The 25,355-nt window shown below is 42.1% G+C and overlaps 1 protein-coding gene across 4 annotated transcripts in view; it reads right to left on the bottom strand.

The window, feature by feature from the left end:
- Positions 1-378: 378 nt before the first annotated feature.
- Positions 379-25,355, bottom strand: part of prex1 (phosphatidylinositol-3,4,5-trisphosphate-dependent Rac exchange factor 1) — an 81,872-nt gene continuing 56,895 nt past the window's right edge. For 2 of the 4 annotated variants that reach the window (XM_086214120.1, XM_086214119.1), the window contains exons 18-40: positions 24,783-24,931; positions 24,622-24,707; positions 22,827-22,966; positions 21,503-21,644; positions 21,074-21,249; positions 20,493-20,654; positions 20,000-20,210; positions 17,949-18,234; positions 17,048-17,266; positions 12,913-13,001; positions 12,300-12,382; positions 11,489-11,579; positions 11,182-11,310; positions 11,020-11,061; positions 9,108-9,325; positions 8,768-8,870; positions 6,833-6,976; positions 5,515-5,629; positions 4,696-4,762; positions 3,093-3,268; positions 2,754-2,856; positions 2,469-2,536; positions 380-2,386 (exon numbers count right to left, since the gene is read on the bottom strand). In XM_086214120.1, coding sequence (XP_086070246.1) covers positions 2,344-2,386; positions 2,469-2,536; positions 2,754-2,856; positions 3,093-3,268; positions 4,696-4,762; positions 5,515-5,629; positions 6,833-6,976; positions 8,768-8,870; positions 9,108-9,325; positions 11,020-11,061; positions 11,182-11,310; positions 11,489-11,579; positions 12,300-12,382; positions 12,913-13,001; positions 17,048-17,266; positions 17,949-18,234; positions 20,000-20,210; positions 20,493-20,654; positions 21,074-21,249; positions 21,503-21,644; positions 22,827-22,966; positions 24,622-24,707; positions 24,783-24,931 — 3,042 coding nt within the window. In that variant the 3' untranslated portion in view covers positions 380-2,343. Of the gene's footprint in view, positions 2,387-2,468; positions 2,537-2,753; positions 2,857-3,092; positions 3,269-4,511; positions 4,562-4,695; positions 4,763-5,514; positions 5,630-6,832; positions 6,977-8,767; positions 8,871-9,107; positions 9,326-11,019; positions 11,062-11,181; positions 11,311-11,488; positions 11,580-12,299; positions 12,383-12,912; positions 13,002-17,047; positions 17,267-17,948; positions 18,235-19,999; positions 20,211-20,492; positions 20,655-21,073; positions 21,250-21,502; positions 21,645-22,826; positions 22,967-24,621; positions 24,708-24,782; positions 24,932-25,355 lie in introns of those variants that run through there. The other 2 variants (XM_086214118.1, XR_015117905.1) reach the window with 2 other exon arrangements.

Genomic DNA, 25,355 nt, shown 5'->3' on the forward strand with positions numbered 1-25,355 from the left:
TTTTTGGATCATTAGACAAATACGCTCGACCGACGTGCAGCAGGACGCTGCGAGCAACTCAGGTTAGCAGGAGAGCAGCAGCTAATGGAAGTTCGTCAGCGCTGCCAGTGAGAGGAACATTATTAGTAAATGGACCATGAAGACGAAGCCGCTTGAGTCAAGAGTCCTGATGTTTACTTCCAGTAGCAAGATAGGATGAGTGCGGCCGAGAGCTGTTCATGGTTTCCATGGTTCCCTCCTTTTCAAGTCATTCCAGGCGAATGGTAGACAAACAGATGGGGGAGGGAAGGGAGGGTAAGACAAGAGAGGTACAAGACATCCTGGCTGTGTGTGTGTGTGTGTGTGTGTGTGTGTGTGTGCCTGTGTGAGCATCTGTTCGACCAACAAACACCCGTAATACTGTGAACATTTTATTTACTAGCTTGTTAAGATTGCATTTACAATGATCATTTTAGAAAGAGTCCACAAAGATCCTTTGTACAGTTATTTTCAAGCAACATAAAATTGCAAATAAAGTATATACAGTAAAGAAACATTAGAATAATGTAAATAAACGTGTAATCAATGACATGTTTGTCCAGCTACACCGACATGCTGCTGTCATTTGCTAATTTAACACTTAAGACGCTGCGTCTTCAATGCCAGCTGAGAGATGTAAATTCCCAGTAGCCGCACCATGGCAGAGGGAGTCTGGCTTTTTTTTTTTTTTTTTTACTTTTAAATAAATAGAAATTGTAGATCAGCATAATGAATGCAGCATGTCAAAGACGGAAACTTTTTTTTTTGACAGTTGAAAACAACATGTTTGTCAGTGAGGTTACACTCAGCCTCTTCAAATAGATAGCCCACGAATTAAAAAAAAAGAAAAAGAAAAAAAAGATACTATATTATCTCCATAAAAATAATCCAATTTAATTTATAGTAATACTCTTCTGCTGTGAGACATATCCTAGCCTTTCCTCTTGTTACAGTTTCTATGTACAAAAAAAGTGAAATGCTCAGTAAAATTATGTAACAATCCCTTTGTTTACGTCGTCTACCGACTCCTTACAGTACTTTTTTGCTAACACTGAATGGAACAATAATCGAGCTTATTTTCATACCTGCAGTCGATACCACTTAAAAGCCAATTAAAAAAGAAACAAGTTAACAGAAGGCCATCCTTCAACTAGTACATTTGAATTAATATATTAATAATTTAACAATGATTAAATATTCTGACCTGTTGACAAAAATCAGTCTAGTTTGTTTAAGCCTGATTGTGATTAGCTAGCTTCTGCTCCTTGTCCCTCCCTTGAGCTCCCTGAAGATTTGTGTCAGACCTCCTGACCAACCCCACACATAAATAAAAAGGAATACACGAGCAGTTATGTTTTTTGTGTTATTTGTTTTTAAATGGCATGCCGTTGGTCCTTTAAATACTTTTCAGCACGCAGGCTGGAATGCTGTACGACTCTTTAATACCTGATATAGTATAAGTGAGGGATAAACACGCTTCTTCCAAATACAATAAATAACTATCCTTCATATAGTGCAGTAATACAGTACTCACACTAACCTACAGTAATTGCACAGAGACCACATGCAATGGGCCGAAGCCCCCTACTATCCGCCTGTATCCCTACTTCCATCCCTCTGCCTGTTCTTTTACTTCCTGCTTCTACTCAGGGCCTTCAAGTATTCTACTTCACTCTGGGTTGAACCGGATGAGCCCGGAGAGGGAGAGAGAGAAAGAGAGAGAGAGAGAGAGAGAGAGAGAGAGAGAGAGAGGGAGAGAGAGAGGGAGAAGGAGATGGAGGGAGAGAGAGAGAGAGAGGGAGAGGGAGGGAGAGAGAGAGAGAGAGGGAGGGAGGGAGAGAGAGAGAGAGAGAGAGAGAGAGAGGGAGAAGGAGATGGAGGGGGAGAGAGAGAGAGAGAAGGCTCTCTGGAGTTGCAGTCCGAGGCAAACCTCAGGATGACGGTCAGCTACAGGTAGTTTGGTTAATCCAGTTAATGAGCATTATCACTGCGAACGGAGGTCTTCACAAAGATTTTTGTTTTTCATACTAATGTTGGGAATATTTTGCACCACTCATTTGTGTCAGGCTTGTCAGGACACACACAGTAATGCTTCAGCCTCCCAGTATAACAGTATACAATAAGCTTTCTCAGTCTGTGTTCCCAGATGTGATCCATCTGTAAAGTCTTGTTGAGACGGAGGACTCTAGTGGTATCCATGTTGGATTAATCCCTGTGTAAGTGGGGCAGTGAGGGGGAACAAGCATTTGTCCAACTGCAATGTCTTTTAGAAGGAAAGCAGCTCTTTGCTTGCACACGTTCACCCTCCGTCTGATGAGTTTGATCTTAGAGCTCCCCATCCGAGGGGGGCAGACACAGCTTGAAGAGCCTGTTGAAGAAGAAAAGCACAGAGTGAGAGAAAATGTAGATTGAGGAGTGATGGTGTGGGCATTGTTGGGGTGGACGCATACCTCGGGGCTAATGGAGGCATCTGGTCCATAACTTTGAGGTTTTTAGCAGAGAGCTCAACTCTTGCTCCCTGGCAGAGGAGCAAACACAAGACCAGAGTGCAGTTAGTTCCACTAGCTTGAGTGGTCGTCACGCAGATCCATAGATGAGATATTGTAAACAGTAAACAACAGTAGCAACAAAAAAAAACCACCTAACACTGTAATATTAGTTTCAATGTAACTGCACTTGATAAAGGGGACCATGCAGTGACCCTTCCTGTCCTGTCAGTGGTGTCTGGGGTTTACCTGCTTGCGCATGATGTCCATGGTTTGCATGATGCAGCGCGGCATGAGGCCGTGGTTCCTGGCTAGGCTCATCGCCTGCTCCAGTGTCACACTTAGGGTACATCTGTCAAGATAAAGAGAGCCAGAGGGTCAGCAGCGTGTCCCTGAGTAACAAAGACACACTCACGGGGGTCACCCACATGTATGAAACAGAAATGAATTCAGACAGCCATGTAAGCGGCGGTGTTGAGGTTCAGTGGTGCGTGTCATCCGCTCTTGTTGTTTTAGTCTTTATACCAGGTGACAGTCCACTGAAACTACATTAGCAGGAATGTGTCGCTGGGGAGGGGCCAGGCTGACCTCTGCATGCCGGTACCACACATGGTGATGTGACAGGCTCCCAGGCGGTTACACAGCTCCGAGGACACACACAGCACGCTGACACCTGACGGGTGGCCATGGGGGCTCGGCCGCACGTTGACGTAAGACTGCATTAGCCGACAAAGATCATCCAGTGTGTTGAGGGGTCGCAGTAGCTGTGAGCAGAAAGAGAGGGCCGACAAGGGTCAGTGGTTAAATTGGCTGCCATTGAGAGAATACAGCAGGATAAGTGGCCGTCTAACTAACTCATTGATGATGTTCAGGGTTAAAATTTTATAAAGTAGCAAAAAAAAGAACAATTCCAATACAAGTTCTGGAAATCATTCATAACACTTTTTTTGTTTATCTGCAAAAAAATGGATGCATATTAGGAACAAGTGAGCTCACACCCCATGATAGATTTTAAAGGACCAATGTGTAGGATTCAGGGGAATTTAATGGCAGAAACCGAATAAAATATTCTAGAATATTTTTTCGTCCATGTATAATCACCTAAAACTAAGTATTGCGTTTGTGATACAAAAGAGCAATGGTTCTCAACCTTTGTGTCCTGTACCCCTGAAACATTCCACCTGTTGTTGTGTACTCCTCTGTCTCCACAATTGAAACTAGCACCACCAGTGGCTAGGCTAACCCCGCTAACATTAATGCTAGCTCTGTCAGACAAGTTACTGGAGGCCCAGGAGCAGATGGTTCCTACAGTTAGGACCCGTCTTCAGCTGGTGCACAGCGTCCACTAACAGTTTCTGCTGCTCCCATGGGATTCTGAACATATTGGGTGCTACGGGGCCTAATTTTTTTGACCAAGGTGTTAAATGGTCATAGACCTACTGGGCACTGGTCCCTCAAAGGACAGAAAAAAAATCTGATGGCGTGTATGTTGCAGTTTAAATCTGTAAAGGATCAGGGTCAGAGCCAAAAACACATAACACTGGATGCGTGGTTGAAGGAGGATACTGATTTAGCTGTGTGCACCCCCGGGGTATGCCTGGAATAGGAAGGGTTAATTTCCTGCTAGATGCCACTAAATCCTACACGCTGGTCCTTCAGTAATCAGTACGAGACAGATACTGAGTAGAGTAACATAAAGTGGTCCACCAGCAGAGGTGGGGGATCGATTCATAGGTTTCAGTCTAAACTTTCAGTTTAAAGACAACGACACCCTGACAATGAGGTTCTAGTCATCGGTACTAATGTTCTATTCTGTTATAATCACTGGAAACTACTTCTGCTACAGTCAGTTCGGTGGACTAGGATGCTCTTTCTAGGTTTAACCATCCGAAGTTCAAGTGGAAGCAGTTTATCATGAAGTGTCGAGGTTAGTTGGAGTTAATAGGGAGGCGGTGAGGTCAACTAGCAGGGATATCCAGTGAAGAACAGGACACCAGTTCATCTTACTTTGGAAATGCTTGGTTGAAGATCTCTAACTTCAAGGCCCAGTATCTGTACTTGCATTTATATTGAGTCACAACGTTATATACAAACTGACTTCTCTCACAAGAACAGAATGTACATTACAGAACAAACACACTGTCAAATGCACACCGTGATGGCAGGAAATGTATCGGAATAATATATCTACCTGGTCGATCTTCATAGCTGTGGTGTTGGAGTCTGTGGGGAGGTTGGACTTATCCAAATAGAAAGCCCTGTTGAGACAAAAGTTGTCTAGTTCAGCCTTTGATTTATTCAAAATTATTCAAATAAGTGTAGCTGTGTAGCTGGGTCGAGTATCATGTCCAAATGTGACTATAACATTTATTATTATATTAGGGTTTATGTTTTGTTTTGTTTTTTGTAAGTGCCTGCCATACCATTAAACTATATATATATATATATATATATATATATATATATATATATATATACACACGTTTATTCTTGCATATCTGCATTATCTCACCATGCTGAAATGCTGGTTAATGCATGAATAAATAAATAAAATATCCTCTGATGGACTTTGTTTGAAGGCAGAGTCATCCAGCTCTGAGGGCTCTGCATCCGATACTATTGACGTTGGGATTATCACGCATGTATCCAGTATCACCACATTAAGTGCTATTAAAATATTGTATGCACGATAGCAAAAGCATTCTCATAAAAGCATCAATGGAGTGCTGAACTATAACTGAAAATATGTGGTTGCATATGTAAATATCGTTACAGATGATTGAAAATGAAAACAGAAAATCACGGTCAGTTTGATAACCTTGGTTTACTAAATCTTTCTGCATTGCTGCAAAGATATTACAGTAAAATGATACCGTTCTCACTTCGACAGAGGAATAGTAAAACAGCCGTCCCAGCAGTTTATGCTTCTGCAGCACCGCAGGGTGAAATATACCATGAGTGCTAGTGAGGAAGCCACTTGGGGGTTGCGGCGCAGTGTGGCATTGTGTACCTGAGTCTGCGGTAGTAAGCCTTGACCTTCTCTAGTGAGACAGCGTTGGTGCGCTGCTGGAACTCCTCCATCGCAATATAGTCCTGCTGGGACCCTCCTTCTGGACGCTCCAGTGCTGTAACAGGGGGCACATTCAGATTTGCATACATTTACATTTACAGCAAAGTATTCCCTGATCATCCATTGGAACACTTTCAATCTAATCACTGTCCCTTAAACACCTGAGGACAACACAAATCCATCTAATACAACCTGCTTTGCACTTTACTTCAATTCACAACAATTGTTAAAAAGTAAGTGAAAACATCCACACTTAAAAGCATTTTTCTACACAGATAAACTTGAGTCACGCATCTCCCTGACCAGTAGTGAAGAATGTTTTCCACTAGGAGGCGCTGTCCTTTCACTTATCTACCACTGAACAGCTCAGAGGCAACACTGTCTTCCACATTAAAACATACGAGGACAATACGAGCTCTCTCATTGGCTTTGATTTCAGACTGGCACTTGTCTATGGAAAATTAATGTACGCGCACAGAAACACACACACACACACACACACACACACACACACACACACACCATGTTCTAGGGAGGTGTATGAACCTATTAGAGACAGAAGGAGCATGGTTAGGATCCAAACTATCGGGAAATGTGCATGTGTGAGTAGCTGTGTGTGCAAAGCAATCAGAATGTTTAAAGGTACCATACTAAGGTTTCTCAACCACTGGCCGGGGGTCCATGGTTGGGCTGTGACTGCCCTCTAACGAATGCAAAATGCTTTGAAGTCAAAGCTCACTTGAGACACTGAGCTCGGCAAGCATTCTGGTAATGTTAGGCTGTGGTGTGGAGAATAATGGCAAAGCTTTTGAGGCACACACCCATAAATTTAAAACAACCTAATCCTCTACACTCTTTTCTTTGTTATGAATAGATATGAATAAAACATATCAGCCAAAATAATTTGTGACTTTGATTTATTTTTTTCTGACCTACGTTCACAACTACACAAGAGAATTATGACCACATGTGGACAATTCATTAGTAAAAATAAGACATATTTGATATCTACATATAGTTATAATTCTAATTTTAATCTCAGAATTCTAATCTATATCATTTTTATTTCAAGTTCCGTTTTTCATTGTATGTTTCATTTCATTGTATGTTCTTTCGTAGGTGACAAACAATGCAAAAAGGATTTTTCTAGAAAAATAGTTTCCAGGGCTACTTGCTACAGTTGAGTTATGCTCTACAAACTGGGGATCTTATTTTTACTGTGCTAGTCCCAGTTACTCCAGTCAGGCTGGTTGCTCACCTCTAGTGAAGAGGACGGTGTGAAGTTTGAGACTGCCACCGTTTTGTAGCCGGCTGGGCAGCTCACTGAAGTGACAGCTGTCCAGGTAGAGAGTGACCCTCAGGGCCTGTCGGCTGCCCTCCACCTGGTAGCACACCGGTGTGTCTGCAACACAAACACACAAATAAGAACGGACAACTTAACAAGATAGTGCCACTCAACAAATGAAACCACAGTGAAACCATTAGCATTAAGACCTTCGGACAGATATCTCCCTCATATATTGTTCACTGTTTCTTCCACTTAAAGGTAATCCATCCTTAAGTAGCAATGAAACAATGCAGCATGAGGACACCTGTATCATCCTCCTACACTGATAATGTGCATAAAAGTCTAAACTTTCCACTTGAATCATACTGGCATGACATTACAGAGATCTCTTGATGAATGCATTAGCGAGCATCGCTCATCATCCAACGACTGAACAGAATGAGTCCCTATAGAAAGACAGATCAGAGCAATGTGGAGAAATCCGTCTTTCCCTTTTTTATGCCTGTTTGTTAGTCATTTAAATGTTGTTGTTTTTTAATCAGCCAGCTTGACAACACACAAGAGTGACAATGAAAACAAAAGAGTACCGTAAATTAAATGTAATCGGAGTTATCAAATCATCATCCAGATTTCCTCTCCAGTAAAGCATAGCCAATGTTTTGGTTTCATTTTCATAAATAGATAAATAACTCATTTTAAGTAGTTTTGCTATTATTGTGTGATTTATATGCAGGTCAATAACCTTCTCTAACATTACATGACAAGTAATGATCTATAAAATTGACTGTGGCTCCAGTCTGAATGTGGAAAGAATGACCTTTACTGGGCAACCTCTGAGGTCAGCACTCTTTCCCAGAGACTCCATCAAGCTGTAATCCTGTGGAACTATCTATGATACTTCAGGATGAACTCAAGGGGGCTGTTTGTTTACATGGCAATGCTACCAATAGCGAGACGCTATTAGCAAATCAATAGTGCCTGATGGACAGTTGGAGCTCTTGGAGCTGCATCTTTAAAATCTTACATTCAAGTAGACAGTGGGTGTGTCTTTGCATGTAGTACTTTTGTGCACAAACTGTGCATGCGGGCACTAAATACTTTCTTCTCCTGAGCGCTAACCCAGAAAAGAAAATCCCTGCCTCATCCATAGATTTGCATTCTAAAATGGGAAGTGCATGCTGTGCTTTTCCTTTGAGCTGCAATCTCTGTTGGCCATACTGAGGTTGTTGAAAAGAGAACCAATATCCTTTTGTATCTACTGGTAGCCAGAAGCACCTTTAGTGAATAGATACCGAGGTTGCTAAGGACACAAATATGCCTGTGTGGTAAACTTTAGGTCCACGGTAATGTAAAGATGCTTACAATGCTCAATAGGAACTACCTGAGTTCATCCGCAGTTGAAACCACTGAAGTCATATTCAAAAGCTTTAATGTTCCAACCCTGACTGATGTGACAGGACATGAGCTACAACATCCACTCTCATGCTCTAATAGATTATTTCCACACATAATGCATTTTGTTGCAAGTCAATTTCCAACATATGTGCCTGATAATCTAAATGTTCTTTAGGTGTTTAAGTATGAGTGCTTCAATTGCATATGTATGAGAGTATCAGAGTCTCAGTGCACTTCAAATGAACCTGCTAACAGTCATTTAGGATCTTATCTGTGAGGCAAGGACAAGGACTTGAAGAGACTACATGCTCTACCCTTGTTTAAACTGATTTATAGAGCCATTATAATACTGTTTTAACCCTCTATTCCATAGCTCCTCACAGAGAAGAAAATGGCAATTTCATCGTTTTAAAACAACAATTTACACTGGATGGAACTTTATTCAGGGTCGGTCACAATCCGAAGCTCTCTGCTTTGGATGAGTCAGTCTTTGTTGACTGGGTGTCTTACTTGCGACTAGACACTCATCCTCCAGTTGCCTGAAGAACACTGTGACTTTGTCCAAGTCCAACAGGGCTGCCTTGGTGTCCTCCAGCATGGTCCGCTCCTCTTTCTGCAGGGGAGAAAGAAAGACAGCTCAGAAGTTGCACCAGAAGGAGAGTTTCCAGACTTCTAAACACAGCTGCATGAGGAGAAAGCCATCGAAAATATGTTGATTTGATTTAGGGCCCTCCAGATAATCAGGACGTCAGTTTGAAATTGCATCAGGCAAGATTTATACTTTAAATGCATCAAATATGATAATTATGTAGCTGTATCATAAAGTGGGATTGCATCTGTCTGTTCTCACCACATGTGGTGCTAGAGTGGATTGGAAGTGCAGCAGCACGCCAATGACAGATATTTGCTCCAGCCACTTGCGGCTGGTCTCCTTGCCGTCTTCCTGGTACTCGCCGGCGTTGTTGAACCGCGATCGCAAAGCCGCCAGCAGCTGCTCCGCCAGCGTACAAAGGGCGCCCGTTGCTGCCTGGCAAAAGATCACATCCCGTCGCAGCTGCAGAGATGTGTCTGGTGTGAGGGGGAGAGAGAGGGAGCGGACGCGATGTCAGTGAGGAACAGTGGGAGTTCAAAGGGTTCAGGGAGTGATGGGGAGAGAATGGGGGGACAAAAGCAAAAAGGGGGAGGAGATGAGTGGGCTGAGAGTGTGAGTTATTCCCACCTCTCAATCTCCCACCTTAAACCTTCATCATTACACAAGTAGAGGTGTTGCTCCAGTAACTATACTGTACCATATTAGCCTGGGTTCCCTACGAGGATAGTTCCCATTAACAACCACCATATGTTTCTGTGCACACTTCAAAGTGACGCCAACCCTCAGTCCTGCATGACCACCTGCTTCAACCTCAATATGAACCTAATCTGAAAAAAACAGGGTATTGAGAGGTTTTAGGAATTTTTAATATTTGATTTTAGCAGCTAATAAAACTGCCCTGTGTTACTCGCGATGGAAATTTGCACAATAGTAGTTCTCGGTAGCAATTACAACAAGCCTCGTGTTGATTGGGCTTGATGCCCCAGACCAAATTGACAATGATGATGGGTTTTTTTTTTTTAATCTGATGGTCAATAGAGCAAATACATATACTTATTTGTATCTCATCTACTAAGTAAAACTTCAGTGAGCTACTTTTGGGGGGTTCAAAACTTTTGGATCTACATCCAGAAGTTTGAGGGGAAATTTTCCAGAATTTTGAACCCCTTTATCTTTTTTTTGCAGAGGAGTTTCCATGGTTAATTAATGGGAATAAACAGGAATAAAGTGGACAGTTTGGTTTAATTTATAATTAACTTGGCATTCTGTACTCGTCCATCACGTGCACAGATTATTAGCATCCTGCACACTACAGCTGGGCCATTGAGGCCACTTTACTGTATTTGAGGGTGACTGATGATATAACTGGGCTTAATAAATTTGATCCATGCCCTTTAAGTTAAATAGCAAATATTCAATTGATAAGTTACACAGGTTTGACTAGCAAATAATATATTTGATTAAGCATGCTGATTGAAGAGTCTTCATTTGAATGTTTATGAGAATACAAATGTTCATATCTACATACAGAAATGACCACATAAACACAGGTTAATCTAAATTACCCCCGAGTGCCCAGTTTTTGCCGGTTAATTCCCAAATTTTCCTGTTGAATCCCATGTTAAGTTTCAAATACTGAATATTTCCAGAATTTGGCAGCCCTAGCTCCATACAAGGATTATTGGTCTCCTTGATTACTAATCAGTGACCCCTAAGAGCCAAACAACACAATGGTCAAGACTGACTGAGACAATAAAACTACCTTAATATAGCAGATGTGAATACTTGTTTCGGACAATGACGTTTGTCAAACTGAACAAAATAAAGATAATTCTGCCTTAACCTCAAGAAAATGTGATGAAATCCACAATGCTTGTAGTCTAGACATTTAAAATAATCAATTAACAGATTTATAACTAGCTGCAGATGTCCAGGAGTAGAACTGGTTCTTGTTTAGTATGATGGATGATCTCATCAGCAAAGAGCTCTAAAATGTCAGGATCATTAAAAAAGCCTCCAGTTATGAGAGCTATCCTGCTGCCCCAGACTGAGTCCCGCTGAGTGATTGCACAGCCGGTTTTAACATCTCCTCCAGTGATTTGAGTGAACATTAGAACTGGGTTCTATCTGCTTTTATGATGGTGAACTGGTTTCTGACATGTTACTCTACCTGTGCACTTGAGGAGAGCCAGGAGAAGCTGGTTCTTTCCATCTGTAGGTGGAAGAAAAAAAGATGGAGTGACTGATTTTATCATAAGCAAACATGGGCACAGGTGTATGTTTGTGTGTGTGAGAGTGTGTGAGTGTGTGTGTACGCACGTTCTCAACTTACCATCCACAAATCTCTGCAGACTCTCCACCAGAGTTTTGATAGAGCTGGGGAGGTTCCACGGGTCCTCCTGGATGTTCTTGTGGATAACGTAGCGGCAACGAACTGTCCAGTCTTCTGTCTGCCGAAACTCTGTTCACATAAAACCCAGGAATGTGTAAGTGTGTGTACGTGCGTGCGTGCCTGTGTGTGTACGTGCGTGCGTGTGTGTGTGTGTGTGTGTGTGTGTGTGTGTGTGGACCATCTGTTTCAACAGAGGCAAGATGAAGCACCTGCTCACCTAAAGCAGCAAACACACTCAAATATGTACCTGGTTGACTGTGGTCCGAGTAGAAGTGCTTGGTCTCCTCACAGGCCTTGGTCATGACGGGTCCTTTGAGTAGACTGTTGATGGAGTCAACCTGTGTGTGTGAATAAGCACAAACACACACACTGATTAATATCTTAACCTTATCCCTAAAAATATTCCTACCTCTGCTTTTTTCATGAGGTTATTCCAGCACAAATACACGTGCACGCACACAATTCCATGACTGCCTCTGATCTGAGTCATTTTTTTGCATTAACTACATACAATATTGAGTTTGCAGGCCTGTTTATACAGGGAAAGGAGAACTAAAGCAAATCAAATACTGGTAAGAGGAGATGAAAAGATGGATGTGTGTGTGTGTGTGTGTGTGTGTGTGTGTGTGTGCGTGTGTGTCTGTGTGTGTCTGTGTGTGTGTCTGTGTCTGTTTGAGGTGGAAAGGAAAGTAAGGAAAGGAGGTCAAGTGAAAGATGAGAGAGAAACCAGGATCCTGACCAGAGGACAAGAGGCTCCATGAGGTAACTCGGCCCAGATGTTGACTGATTACGATCAGAATCATCTGCTCCAAATACTTCTGCAGTGATGGGGGCTAAAATGGATGTGTGTGTGTGTGTGTTCTTCTGTCACTCTGGTTCAGTTTTAGGACTTTAAACTTAGCTTAGTCTTGGGTGGAAATTTAGATTAAGCATGTTTTCATAGAAGGAATTAAAGGTGCAGTCAGAGGTGCATATTTAAGTGTGTGTAGACAACTTTTACATCTCAAACTATTCGCACAATTGCTCTAATTTCCTCCAAACTAAAGCCTGGACCCTACCTGGTTGAAAAGATGCTCCAGGCACCCATGCAGCTTGTCCTGTTTGTCTGAAGGAATCCTCATGTCACAAGGCAACTCGTCCCCTAGCAACCACAAACGTTAGACATATTTGAACACAGCTCAGCTGTTGACAAAAATAGTGCACGTTTATAAATTTCTGTTTTTATGAGAGTTCTTTACGAGCCAGTGCAAGACTAATAAACATTGTCATAAACAGCAGTGGACACATATTTGGCTCCGTGCACAAAGGCAGTTTGTTTTGGCTTTCTGAAAGCATGTCATTAAATATGATAAACATGATGACAAATTAAAGACTTCAGAAAACACTGATTTCCTGCGCAAACACCTTTTTTTTGTCTCTGTTTGACAATAAACATGTATCTGCTTCAGCCAAGTTTGTGTTGTTTGTGCTGAATTTGTGACACTTTTTTTTTTTTTTTTTTTTCCACGCGTTGGCTCTGAAACGATCCAATGTGCTAGAAAACACAGCCAAAACAATAGAAAGTGTGTCAGCTTGGATGAAAGGACACATTGGGTGGTTGGACTGAATTGTTCTGGATGAACATCAAATGCGTAAAAAAGCACATTTAGAGAGACAGAGAGTGATATTTACCTGATCCCATCTCATCACTGCCCAGATAAGAGCTGTTACTGCGAACACTGGTGTAGGACAGGACTGAATCTCTGTTGCTGTTGCATTCGCTGGAATAACGCACATAAACAAACGGTTAAAATGCAACATGAAGAGAAAAGGCGTTCATTCCATCCTTAAACCACAAAGAGGATTTGGAAAGCTGCGTCTTGTAATTTTGCTGTCATATAATACGTCTGATTGTAAATGCCTTTTCTGATTTACAGCATGTGAGACCAAAGGTAATTAAATGCTTCTCACAGCAACAACCGCTGCTGGTTTACACAGTCAGTCAACTGTAGCTGCATTAGAGACATTTGACTGATAATAAATGTGTATATAAGACTTAAACATTGGACCAGAGTGAACATATTTACACAGGTGCTTTTATAAACACGAGCTTTCCCAGTCTCCTGTGTATCGTAACTCACCTCTGCCTCTCGTTCTCGTAGATGACTGATATTTATAGCAATACATCTTACGTGATTCAACATGATTACCGGGAGCATGTGCAAGATTTATGTGGCTCAAATTATACATCATTTCAAGTTAGCACGCTCGCCATCCGCTCGGAGGAGCTGGGAATGATTCACAGGCCGCTGAATTACCATGACAAATGGCCTACGAGCTACTACGAGCTACAAAACGACAACACTGCCTTTGTCTTCCTTCACTATTGGCCGGATGACAGAGTGGGGGGGGGTGGGCACCTGCCTGGTTAGTCTGTGGTTCCTAGAGAGAGAGAGAGAGTGTGTGTGTGTGTGTGTGTGTGTGTGTGTGTGTGTGTCCTGGTGGTGGTGGTGGTGGTGGGGGGGGGGGGCACTGGCAATTAAGGGGAAAGTTAAAATAGCAATCTGTTAGTACTTTGGCATGGATTCTCCACTGGCTTTTATTCACTCACGAGCAACACACCATGATACACTCACTGTAATGTGTGTATGCAGTAGTACATCCAGATATACTACTGCATACACACACTGTACTGTGAGTAGTATGTCAAGACAAGTTTTTACTCCCTACCTGCATCTACTCTCTTATAGTCTTTTTCTCTTTATTTATTCCATCATAAGCACACATTTCTCCTCAGTCCCTATGTGTATTGGATTACAAACACACGCACGCACGCACACACACACAAATTCAGCCTCACACATATTCTGCCAAAAATGAGAGCACCCCTGTGAAAATGATCCCACTTCTAGCAGCAGATCGAGCCTTCACCTGAGCCAAACACATGAATATACCCACTTATTAAAACCTTAAAATATATCCTGCGTGATATATTCACACATCTGAATGCAGGTGAGAATACGCTGGAGTAGACAATGAGAACACACTACATTCCCTCTCAACAACATCACCTTCCGCTGTGATTGCTTCCTAAATTGCAGCTATGAGCCATTTGCTTGCCATCTAGTGCTAAATGGAGTATTCTCACTGGACAGTACACAGACATGCTTGAATTTTGAGAGTGCTGTTAATGGACTTTACTGTCCCATAATGTAAAGTACGATGACATCTGGGGACCCACTCAGCCAACGAAAAAAAAAGGATTTTCTACTTGGCAATTTTTTTTCTTTTCTGATTTCCATGTATTATATTAATTAATGAAAATGAATGTGAGTAAAGAAAAAAAAAAAAGACACTGAGTGAATGCGTACCTGTGCTAAGATGAGCTAAATCCCAACGTAAAAACAAGTGGTGCTAAACAGGCCCTTGCACCTCTGACAATAATTAGGACACTTACATACCAGTCCATACACAGCCAGTTTTTGCTGGACTGAAGCCATCATCTGTTTAAATAATCTAGAACGGGAGTTTTCAGCATCTTAGACTGTAAGCCTCTCCTCAGACAAAGCTCAGTTTTTATTTCCCCGGTGTCGATAAGTTCCTGGAGGCCTGCGGGTTTGTGATTGTGGTATTTCATCATCCCAGAGACACTAAACAACTGAACCATGGAAGACTTTTATCACTGTTGAACATAACTTCAGACTATAGCAAACACTTGACAAAGGTCTGGCCCATTTAATCGTTTCTACTGTCTGTACTGATGAAACTCTTAACGATATATTGAACCAAATCACATACACTTAGCCCTCCACTGAAACTGCCTGGTACCTCCCAACACATATTCATACTTTCCTCTTAGTGGAGAATGCATACAGCTGTAATGGTGTCAGGGGACTGGACTGTTGTTATTATAGCACAGGGAGATGTGTTGATAGTAGCCAGCATTGTCATTTTGTTGTAGCTTAATCCTGCTAAAGTTATAAAACTTACATAAAGTGAAAATGCAGATGTTCGATGTTCAGTTATTACCTGTAGCTCACTGAGGACTGATGTCAATATCAGTACATAACAAATATCAAACTTAAGAGTGACAAATTGTACGAGTACACTGACATCACAATGAGTACCTGCTACATAATATGTGCACAGGTCAGGAGGTGTGCTGCCAGTCAATGTAATGACTTGAAAAAATGTGCGTGTGATTTCTTTTGATTTTGTTTGGCAAATGGACCGAGAAAGAAGGATCAATCACAGGCTCTCACTTGAGAAACACTCTGATGTCTGGAGGGAAGTGTTATCAGTCTCAGCTGGATCTGGTATAAGACCAACCGTCTCAACACACACACACACACACACACACACACACACACACACACACACACACACACACACACACGTGGATGCACGCTAGAGACACAGATCTACCACAGATACATCGGACTAGTTTGGAACAGAAGCTACTTGATTTTGATTTCTTAACACACTCCTATTAATTCTGTATGTGCTGTCATTGATCCAGTGTGTGTGTATGTATGTGTGTGTGTGGGTGTGTTCAGGTCCTCTTGTCCTGCTCCTCACATTTCTTTCCTCACAGGCTATACTCCAATGACCTCTGACTGTTCAGCTCTGTTGTGGTCTGTCACCACCTCTGGCTTTAATGTCTGATTCTATCAGCAGTGTCTAAAATAGGATCAAACACCAAACTCAGGAACACATTTTTCATCACATCCAAATTTTCACAAAAGGGATGATTCATCCACATTCTCTATGCAGCCGTATACTTCTACCTTGACTATTTTTCCACTGGGCTTCTAAATCCTGTATATATACTCCATGTTGTGTGTGCGTGTGTGCGTGCATTCTCCTTTACATTTTACTGCAGTGAGGTCGTCGCGTTTCACATGGTGTGGCCAGGCCTTAATGACAGACTGGGTGCGGAGGCCGCGCCCCAAACATTTGGCTCTATTATACACCAGTCCACCACACCAACAACCAATAACTATATCTTAGTGGGTGGTGGAGGGTGGGGCTCTGTGGAGCACTGCCCAGTGGACTCTACACACACATCCACACATTCGAAAATCTGAATGAACTCACAACAAGCAAATGACATAACCAGATCCGACCGAAACAGTTTGAAGTCATTTTTAGCCCTCGATCTCAGTTAAAATGCTGACATCTGGAATTAATTTTAGCTTCCAAAGGGGGGAAATGCACAGCGTTACAGGTTTGTTAAGTGTGGAGTTTGTTGTCAATGTTAGAAATCCAGGTGTGACACAAGGCTGTCTCAAGTCTCCATTTTTGTTCTGTTTTTGATAAAAATGCTACAGCTCCAGGGAAATATAGGATTTTTTCCCCCAACTTAACAAGTATTTGTGTTTTACAACAAGTACCTTTTGAAGAAAGAGAAATTACATCTGACTTTATTTAAAGCTCCTTAAAGGAACACAGCAACTTTTAGGAAATGCGCTTATTTGCCATCCTCTTCTGAACCAGACAAGACCACTGACACCTTTTTCCTTTCTGTGTACGTATTACAGAGCTCAGACCTCCAGAGACCAGCTGACTGCTTGTTAGCTTAGCACAATGAATGGTAGTGCTAAATAGTCCTCTATTACCATTCATTGTGCTAAGCTAACATGTGGTCAGGCAACCTCAATGGGTGTTTAATGCACACACACAGGGGAGAAGGGTAAATATCCTGTTATCTGGCCCTGGGGAGGATGCCAAATAACTGTATTTCCTAAAAGGTTTGTGTGTTCCTTCAAGTCTCTCTTTCTAAACTCGATAAACGCTGTGTTGTTTCCTGATCATTGAAACCAGTTACCTGTAGGAATCTCTATAGCTCATTGTGTCATGGCCTGAGTCCTCCTGGTCCTCTTCATTCACCTTGAAGCAAACCCTTTTAATGCCACCATGCTCCACTTTGTCCTGGTCGCAGCCATCCTCACAGGAGGCCAGAGATGGGGGCTGACTTGGCTCATAGACTGGAGGCTCCTCACCTCCCTCTTGGAGCTGCGTGGGCTCGGTGATGGATGACAAGAGGCTTAAAAACAAAAACAAAAAAAGTTCATTGGAATATTTAGATCTGGAAATGTTTTGTTAAAGCAATTTGTGACTTTGAATGAAATGTAAAATCTAGAGACTTTATAAAGTTAAGTCTGCAATACACATTGCATATAACCATTTACAATCAGATATTCATTCACTCCATCACACCCCTTCCTTTGGATAGACACACAAGGTGTATCTCTTCTGCTGATATGATTCTGGCCTCCCTCCCTGTTCCTGTTCTGGGCCTGGCCCATAAATATTTTGGGCCAGAACAATGTTCTTTTTATAAATCCCTCAGCTTTAAACAACGCAAATGGCAGACAGACAAAGCAAGGCTGACGAACAGCCCTCGGGAGGCTAGTGGGGGATAACAGCTCCCAGCTTTCCCTGAAAACATCTTTAAATGTCACTGTGAAAGCTTCTACCGGTGTTTATGCTCAAATATAAACACAAGTGGAATGCAAATATCTCATAACAATTTCAGCTGATAGAGATGAAAATATCTGCTGAATAGATATGAGTCAACACTTGATACTTGACAGAGGGATAGAGATAAGAGTTTGATGTGGAACAGGCAAAAGAAATGCCATTCAGAGGTGGAACAATAAAATACAAACACAATGAGCTTCAAAGCTCCTCTGTTACACAGGATCTATATGACTTGTTACACTTACACATCTATCTGAGCCACATACTGCTTCATCTCTCTAACAGCAACATCCAGGCGGCTGTATAAGTAAATATAGGAATCCTGAGTCTCTGTGTCCTCCTGTTTGAGCAAGAAGCTCAAACCTCCATCTCCATGGCCACTCCGTCGATTGTCCATCAACCCCTCGCCTCCATCCATGGTCATCTCTCCACTGCTGTCAAGCTCCTCCACTTCCAGCCCTGAGGAGTTCCAGGAGGGAGCCCCCATGCTGGTCACACAATGCTGGGTGTGGGACATGGGGTTTAGTTGTGCTAGAGTGGAGAAGAGGAGAGGAGACGAGAAGAGAGGAAACAAGAGGAGACGAGAGGAAAGAGGCTGTTAGTGGTTAGCATGGTTCAACGAAACAGTCTTCACTGTGTGACAATGATATCTACACCAGATGTTCAAAACTATGAGGTAACACTCTTGTCTGTTTCCCATTTGGATTTGATGAAAAACAACTTCTTTAAGGCCACTTATGCAACTGGTATGCACAATGAGAGCAGGATACAAACCTGTTTAGTTGGGTTGGAAGCCAAAATCAGCTGCAATAATTTGAGAAATCCCAATAGTGCAGACAAATTAAATTCTGGCCCTGAACCCACAGTGTGTAGAGTGAGTGCCATGGATGTAAAATAGAAAAGACCCTCTACATTTCTTCCACATTAATCTTAAACCTTTGACTTTTTTATTTCAGGTAATGACCCTAATTGCTTTTGTATACAGTGTGTTGCAACCATACAAACGAAAGGAAGTTCCCTGGAGCCAGTTGTCAGAGCACTTGCTAAAAGGCGCCAGACCAAAACTTCTCGTCAGTACAACTGCTGGGCAGATGTCTGTCAGGCAGTTAGAGGAAAGATGAGCACAAGGCATCCTGGAACAATGCAAGCCATGCTTTCTGCTGTCTAGACAGCTGCACGGAACCTTCATCTTTCATGAGCCTAGAGACAGCTTTGAATCATCTTCTTTCTGTACCCGTGGATGCTCACTAGCCCTCCTTTACTAAATTATTCTTTGGCAACTCTGCATTCCACTTGCACTATATTTCTTGCTCTCTCTCTCTCTCTCTCTCTCGCGCTCCCCTTTGACCTCAGTAGAAATGACACACATTCCTACGCTGCCTTGAGGTACCACATTTGCTGACATCATCCATTCACTTTTCATGTCAATAACGAATGGCATGGCCCGGGGCTAATGGAGTCTTAATAGCAAACCACTCATTGAGTATTCTTGTTGAGCCCTTAAAACCACTGGGGGGGGAGGCAATCCCTTCTTTGCACTGTGGGATTTAAATGGTCATAGAGGGTAATTATTCAGAATGATCTTGGAGCTGCTATTAAGTAGTTTAAGCTGTATTATCTTAAAGCGGATGGATCTCAGTGAAAGTTGAGTAGCAGATATTGTACCGAAGTTTCAAATTTGTTTGAGCTACACAGAGAGAAAACTGAGATTTTGGTTGTGGGTGCTAAAGCCCATCCATGGTTCCAAAAACATTCACCAGCTACCAGTTTTTGTTTTTTTTTTTAAATTTTGTTTTTGTTTTGTTTGTTCGTTTGTGCTTTTCAGACTCTCCTCTTCGTCTCCATTTTGGACATCTAACTATACATATAAGAATTTCTCTTCACCTCTTTGTGACTCAGTTATCTAAACAACCGTCTGTTGGAGGAGGTGGATTTCAGCATGGTAAACATGCATGTGCAACGCCCGGATATATGACAAGGTCAATCACAGCATGATGGCAGAATGAAAAAATGAAATCTGTCCCTTGTAAATATTGGACGGATGCAGCTCAGTGATGACACAAGCGGGCTCAGGCCTTGAGCATTGCACATGCAAGGGAGTGGGGACGGAAGGCAATTGTGTTTCAGCACAGTGCAAGTTAACCTGGCTGAGTGTGAGTACACTTATGATGGACCATCACAGCAGATTTCTCTTTTTACAAGGTTAATATCCTTTCATTTTCTGCATTTTTACAACTGAAACACAAACATGAAAGTGTCAGAGTTGGGTCTTTATGCATGTGTGTGTTTTCTCTACCTTGGTCCGGGTCAAGACCAAATAGGGAGTTCTTGCGCCCAAAGCGGATGCTGAAAGTCCGGCCAGCAGAGGTGATGCTCTTAGGATAGGAGACCTGCATCAAGTTGATGTGGCAGTTGGTGGGAACAAAGTCCATGCAGCCCAAAGGGTGAGGGCGAACATCGGCTTGCCTGAAGGAGGGCCACACCTTGTTTCTCAATTCCAAGGCAAACTAGGTGAAATTGATGAGAAACGATGGGCAACAGGATGCAGATCAAAAGTTAATTAAAAGCATAAGCTGCTTCTGCAATTCAAACACTGATGCAAGCCATCTTAATGAATGTCAGGTTTCAACAGTGTGTCTATATTTCATCAAGAGGATTTGACAAAATTTGAATGTGCATAATAGACACAGACGTCACTTGTGGCTATACTTCAAAAGATCACACTTTGACTACAACAACATTGCAAAACCCATTTTCATAATCCGCTATAAAGAACTGCGCTTCAATACCTGTTGATAGCTGCTGATGCGCCGTCGGATACTGTCCAGCTTGGTGTCACAGATTTGTCTGAACTCGTACTGGGGCATGGTAACTACTCGCTCGCTCTGGGAGATGAGCTGGCTGCAGTTACGAACAAAGAGGCTGTCATCGCACGAAAATGCCTCAAGGATCTGCCAAGACAAGAAACGGGATGAGGATGGACCGTTGCAACAATAAAATTTCTAAAAAATGATTTCTAAAGTCACTGACTTTTAAAGTCACTCTACATTATAACTTGTGTTTGTGTGACATTATTTATGTATTAACTGTATTCATATAATATAACTCATAGTTTTGTAGCTGTTCTATGTTTTTGTATATGTACTGTAATGGGGCGTTCAAGCAAAGTGATCACAGCATTCTCATCAAAAGAAACCCAACAAAACTTTGCTTTATGTCTACGTACATGCTCAGTTTTCAAGTACCACAGAACAACTGTGATGGGATCTGAGATACATGAGATATGATATTAAGGCTTGAGTGAATCCATGCTGACAAGGGTTATGTAACATGAAAGAAATAGCTGATGAATGAATCTTCTCATAAATACCTTAGCAGTGAGGCTGAAGCAGCCTTTGGGCTCCACTATCTTCTCCAGGACATGGCTCTTGATACCAGCAGTGCTGACGTATTCGTAGACCACACCGTGCTCCAGCTGGACGTTATCTACCGTCAGACTGACCAGCGGCAGCTCATCAGAGAGGGATAGTCTTCCTAGTCTGAAGTCTGTGGAGCATAATTTTCATTTCTCAGTGTGTTCACTTTACAATCCTCATTCTTTGAAATCAGGTGTTGAATACATAATGAGGAACTTGTTAGTTTTTATCAGTCTTTTCTCATGATATTTCTCCACAATCATACATTTCCAAATTGAGAACTCACAAAACTCTTTAATCCAAGTGTTAGAATGGTGCTTTGTTCTAAATTGAAAAGAGTGACAAACACAGTGAGGAGTTTATGAATATGTAATTTTTTTCACCTGTTCCGTTGGTGCCATTTTCCTCGTGGTCAGAGCCATTCTCCACAGGATAAGGCCTGAAGTGGCTCTCCTCCTTCTCACTTGCACCTCTCTGTCTTTGTAGATCTTCAATGTCTTCAAATGCACGATACACCCACTGACACTGGGGGGGCAGCAAAGGAGATTAATTTATCACTAAATAGGATTGTGATGGGCACAAAAAATGAAAAACAGCAAAAAGAAAAGAAAAATAGAGAGCAGAGAGCAAGTGCAGTATTTGCAGACCAATTTTATTCTGTAGAACAGAAGTCAAATATCTTAAGCTAGTGTGAAGCAGACCTTATTTCAGCATTTTAACTGAAAAAATTCAAAAGAAATAGTTTTATTTAGATGAAATGATGGTGTAGACGTGCGTAAACTTCATCCCTCCCTCATTGAACATATATTTCTGTGCGTTGTGGACATGAACCTTTCACCTGGCAGGGTCATCTGGGCTGACTGCTCCTCTCCTCCAAACTCTGCGGTGCAGTCAGCCACATCAACAACATCCTGGTAATTTATCCTGCTGTTTAATGAAGCGGCAAACATTTAGAGGAACAAGCCCAAAATAAGGCTGCTCAGCTGAGGCTGTTCACTGGGTTTGAGAAATGGAGACTTGCCAGAAGAGAGGGCTAGGCTAAATACAAAAGAAAACCAAGCACTGTGGGTTTAATACAGTAAGGACCCATCCCACTTGGTCTGCAGACCTAGAGCTACGGTATGCTGCTGTAGAAATGTTAAAGCTACCAGATGCGTTGCAGTTTTGACCCAGGCAATACTGTACAGACGGAGACGTGAAACAAATTAATTAAATCCAAACGTTCTGAGCAAAGGAATGGATATAAATCCTAAATGTATGGGTTGTTTATTCCTTACTCCTGGCAACTCCTTTTTTGCTTAGAGCAGTAATGTATGTTGAGTGGAAAAATGTTGGACCCTCACTTTAAGATGCCTGCAGCAACAAAGGGACAGCCAGTAATTTATGTGGAGAACAACACCACAGCCACTACTGAAGCCAAGAAGTTAGAGCCTCCACTTCATAATGGACTGTGAGAGCCATTTTGTTGAATGTTCTGGTTTCATTGACTTCCAAAGCTAAAACTTGTTGGTTAATCATGTTCCACCATGGTAGTACTTAGTTTATAGTATACATAAAGCACTCAGGAGTTAGACAAAGACCATAAAACCTCACCGGACATCCTATATAGAGAGGGATGACACGGCTTGTTGTGCGGTAATTTCTGAATCATGAGATTCAAACCCCCTCCCGATGAAGAAAATATTGTGTGTTTGTGTGTCTCCTCACCGCTTGTGCAGGCTCCAAGTGTGTGTGCTGTGCGGTAAAGTGCTCCAGGACATCTTGGTAGTCGCTATGGTTGACGTTGTTGCCATTAACCTTCAGGATGACCTGACCGGCCTGAAGACCTGCCCCTGCTGCCTCCCAGCCTGTCGTGTGTCAACAGAATGAGAAGTCAAAGGTGAGAAGACGAAGAGGCTGACATCCAGTAGATCTGTACACAACACATCAGGCTTTTGTGAACACATAAAACTTGAGTGTCCACATAAATAAACCAAATACAAGGGGCCCTCATAAACAGAAAAAAAATCTGTTACTTGTTAATTATGTCATTTTTTAAGGAAATCTCTTTTTAAACCCTGTTGTTCTTCCAGGAAAACAAAATCACTTGGGTAATTGCCACAACACATTTTCCCAAGCTGCTAATAGCTTTAAAGCCTGGAAGTCCAATCAACACCTCCATCATCTTTTCCCATCTAAAAATACTGGTGCTGGCATCACTTCAACCAAGGGTGCCAGTAGTTACCTAACCCAAGGTCCACTTGGGTTAGTTGAATCTTTGATGCAATTTGGTCCAAAATTACTTTTAATTTTCTCAGAACACAAGACACCAAGCATCACACACTTTTGTTGCCATGACTGACAATATCTTGACCTTCCTCCATGATGACTAAAACCTTTGCAAGGGTTGAACAAAAGAGCATATGATCTTGTAGCTTTGTCAGTCTCCTGACTAAGACATGACATGAACTAATGGCACAAAGACTTCCTAAATTAAGGTGAATCTCGCACAACTATTGTGAAAGACAAAAATATTGTGTGTCTAATCTGGAAATTTGATCTCGACACAGTAACATTAATCTGGATTTCGGTTCAAAAAAACAACAACAAAAAGACGCTGCATGCATGAGCCAAATGTGATACAGGACACTAGGAAGGATAGAAAAGGGGAAGGAATGTGAAGAGGGAGGGAAGAGAGCTGAGAGGGAGAGAAAGCAGAGATGTCCTCCTGACATTATAAAGAAAAGTAAAACCACCGGATCACATTCCACGGTTACATCAACCAATGATTGCTCCTCTCCACGCTGTTTTTGTGTGTGTCCTCTCTACTCCTGTCTGGTTTAAACATTTGGATTCACCCTCCATTCTTTGTGCCATAACTCATCTCATCTTTCTATTCTGAGTCTGTGTAGGTGGTATAAACATCTGGTTAGGAGGTTGCAAGGAGACAGGAGGACGCATGAAAAGGTAGAACAAAATGGACACCATCTTTTTACTCCACTCTAAACAGAGCATAATGTGCATATGTTGAGAGTAGAGTTTGGTCTGTTAGGGTTTTGAACCTTGACTGAATCCTGTCTGGTGACAGGTGGCCATAAAAACCTAATAGAGGAACAGCAGAATGGAACAGGTGGTTAAAAGCTAGAGTTACCTCATCTTTCTCGTAAATTCACAAGGAATTATTGGTCTTTTTGACACCTTAAACACTTTCAAAGCTTTTACTGGCGCTGGTGCTGCAACAATTAGGATGAGCTCTTTCAAATCTGTTCACAGATCTCCAGTGTTAGGGTCAGAGGCAAAATATATGTAATTGTAGCCGAGTTCAAGGAGGTATATACATTTTATTACTCCCTTGGAGCTGCTAATTACTTTTCCATACACATACTTTTATGAACTATAATATCACACTGTTTCTTTCTTTTCACTGAAATTTAAGTATTAAGTCCTTATCCTGCTTGTAATCTGCCACATGTAAAACTACAGTTCATCGACTATCTGGAGTCAAATTGGCCCTGTCACTCACCTTTCCTTACAGCGTGGACATGTGGAGGGGCGGAGCCACAGAGTCTAAAGGAGAGGCTTTCCCGGTTGTCAGGGACCTTCACAATCCTGGATGAGAAAAGACTTGTTAGTACCTTGTGTATTTGTGTGTGTCATTGCGTTTGTTTGCAGGTGTTCCCTCACTCCTTGGCCTTTGTGGCAACAAGCAGCCGTAGGGAGCGACGTATACAGAAGGCCTGGTTGATCATGGTTTCCACCTCAGAGAAAGGCCGGAGGAAAAGGAGGTCCTCGTTGATGGTGTGGATTTTCCTGCCCACCTGTAGCCCGGCCATCTGGGTGGACAGACAACAGACAAGATGCTGTTATTTATGGTTCTCGGATCATTTAACGCCCCCACTCAGGTGTTGCCTTCATTTAGTTCACTCCCTGGCTTCAGTGTGTGGTGGTATGCATGGTGAAGGGGATGACACTAAGCACAGGCAACCTTCTTAATTTGTAAGGATTTGTCATATTTTCACCTTTTGACACTCGTGAATGATTCCAGCTTTCTGTGTGTGCACCACCTTGAATCACTGCTCAGTATATTTGTTTTCAAGGGGAATGCTGCAAAGAAAACACAAAAGTGTTCCCTCTTCACATATTCACAGCTTGTTCAGTCTTGTCATGTATTATCCAGCATGTGAGTAGTTTTTTTGACTGAGAGAATGCATGTCAAGATTGGCATCTGCAGTGTAGTCATGATTAAACTAGAGGATA

The sequence above is a fragment of the Aulostomus chinensis genome, chromosome 9 (assembly GCF_037954235.1).
Source record: "Aulostomus chinensis isolate RoL2024-O1b breed Wild chromosome 9, RoL_Achi_v1.0, whole genome shotgun sequence".
Lineage (NCBI taxonomy): Eukaryota > Metazoa > Chordata > Actinopteri > Syngnathiformes > Aulostomidae > Aulostomus > Aulostomus chinensis.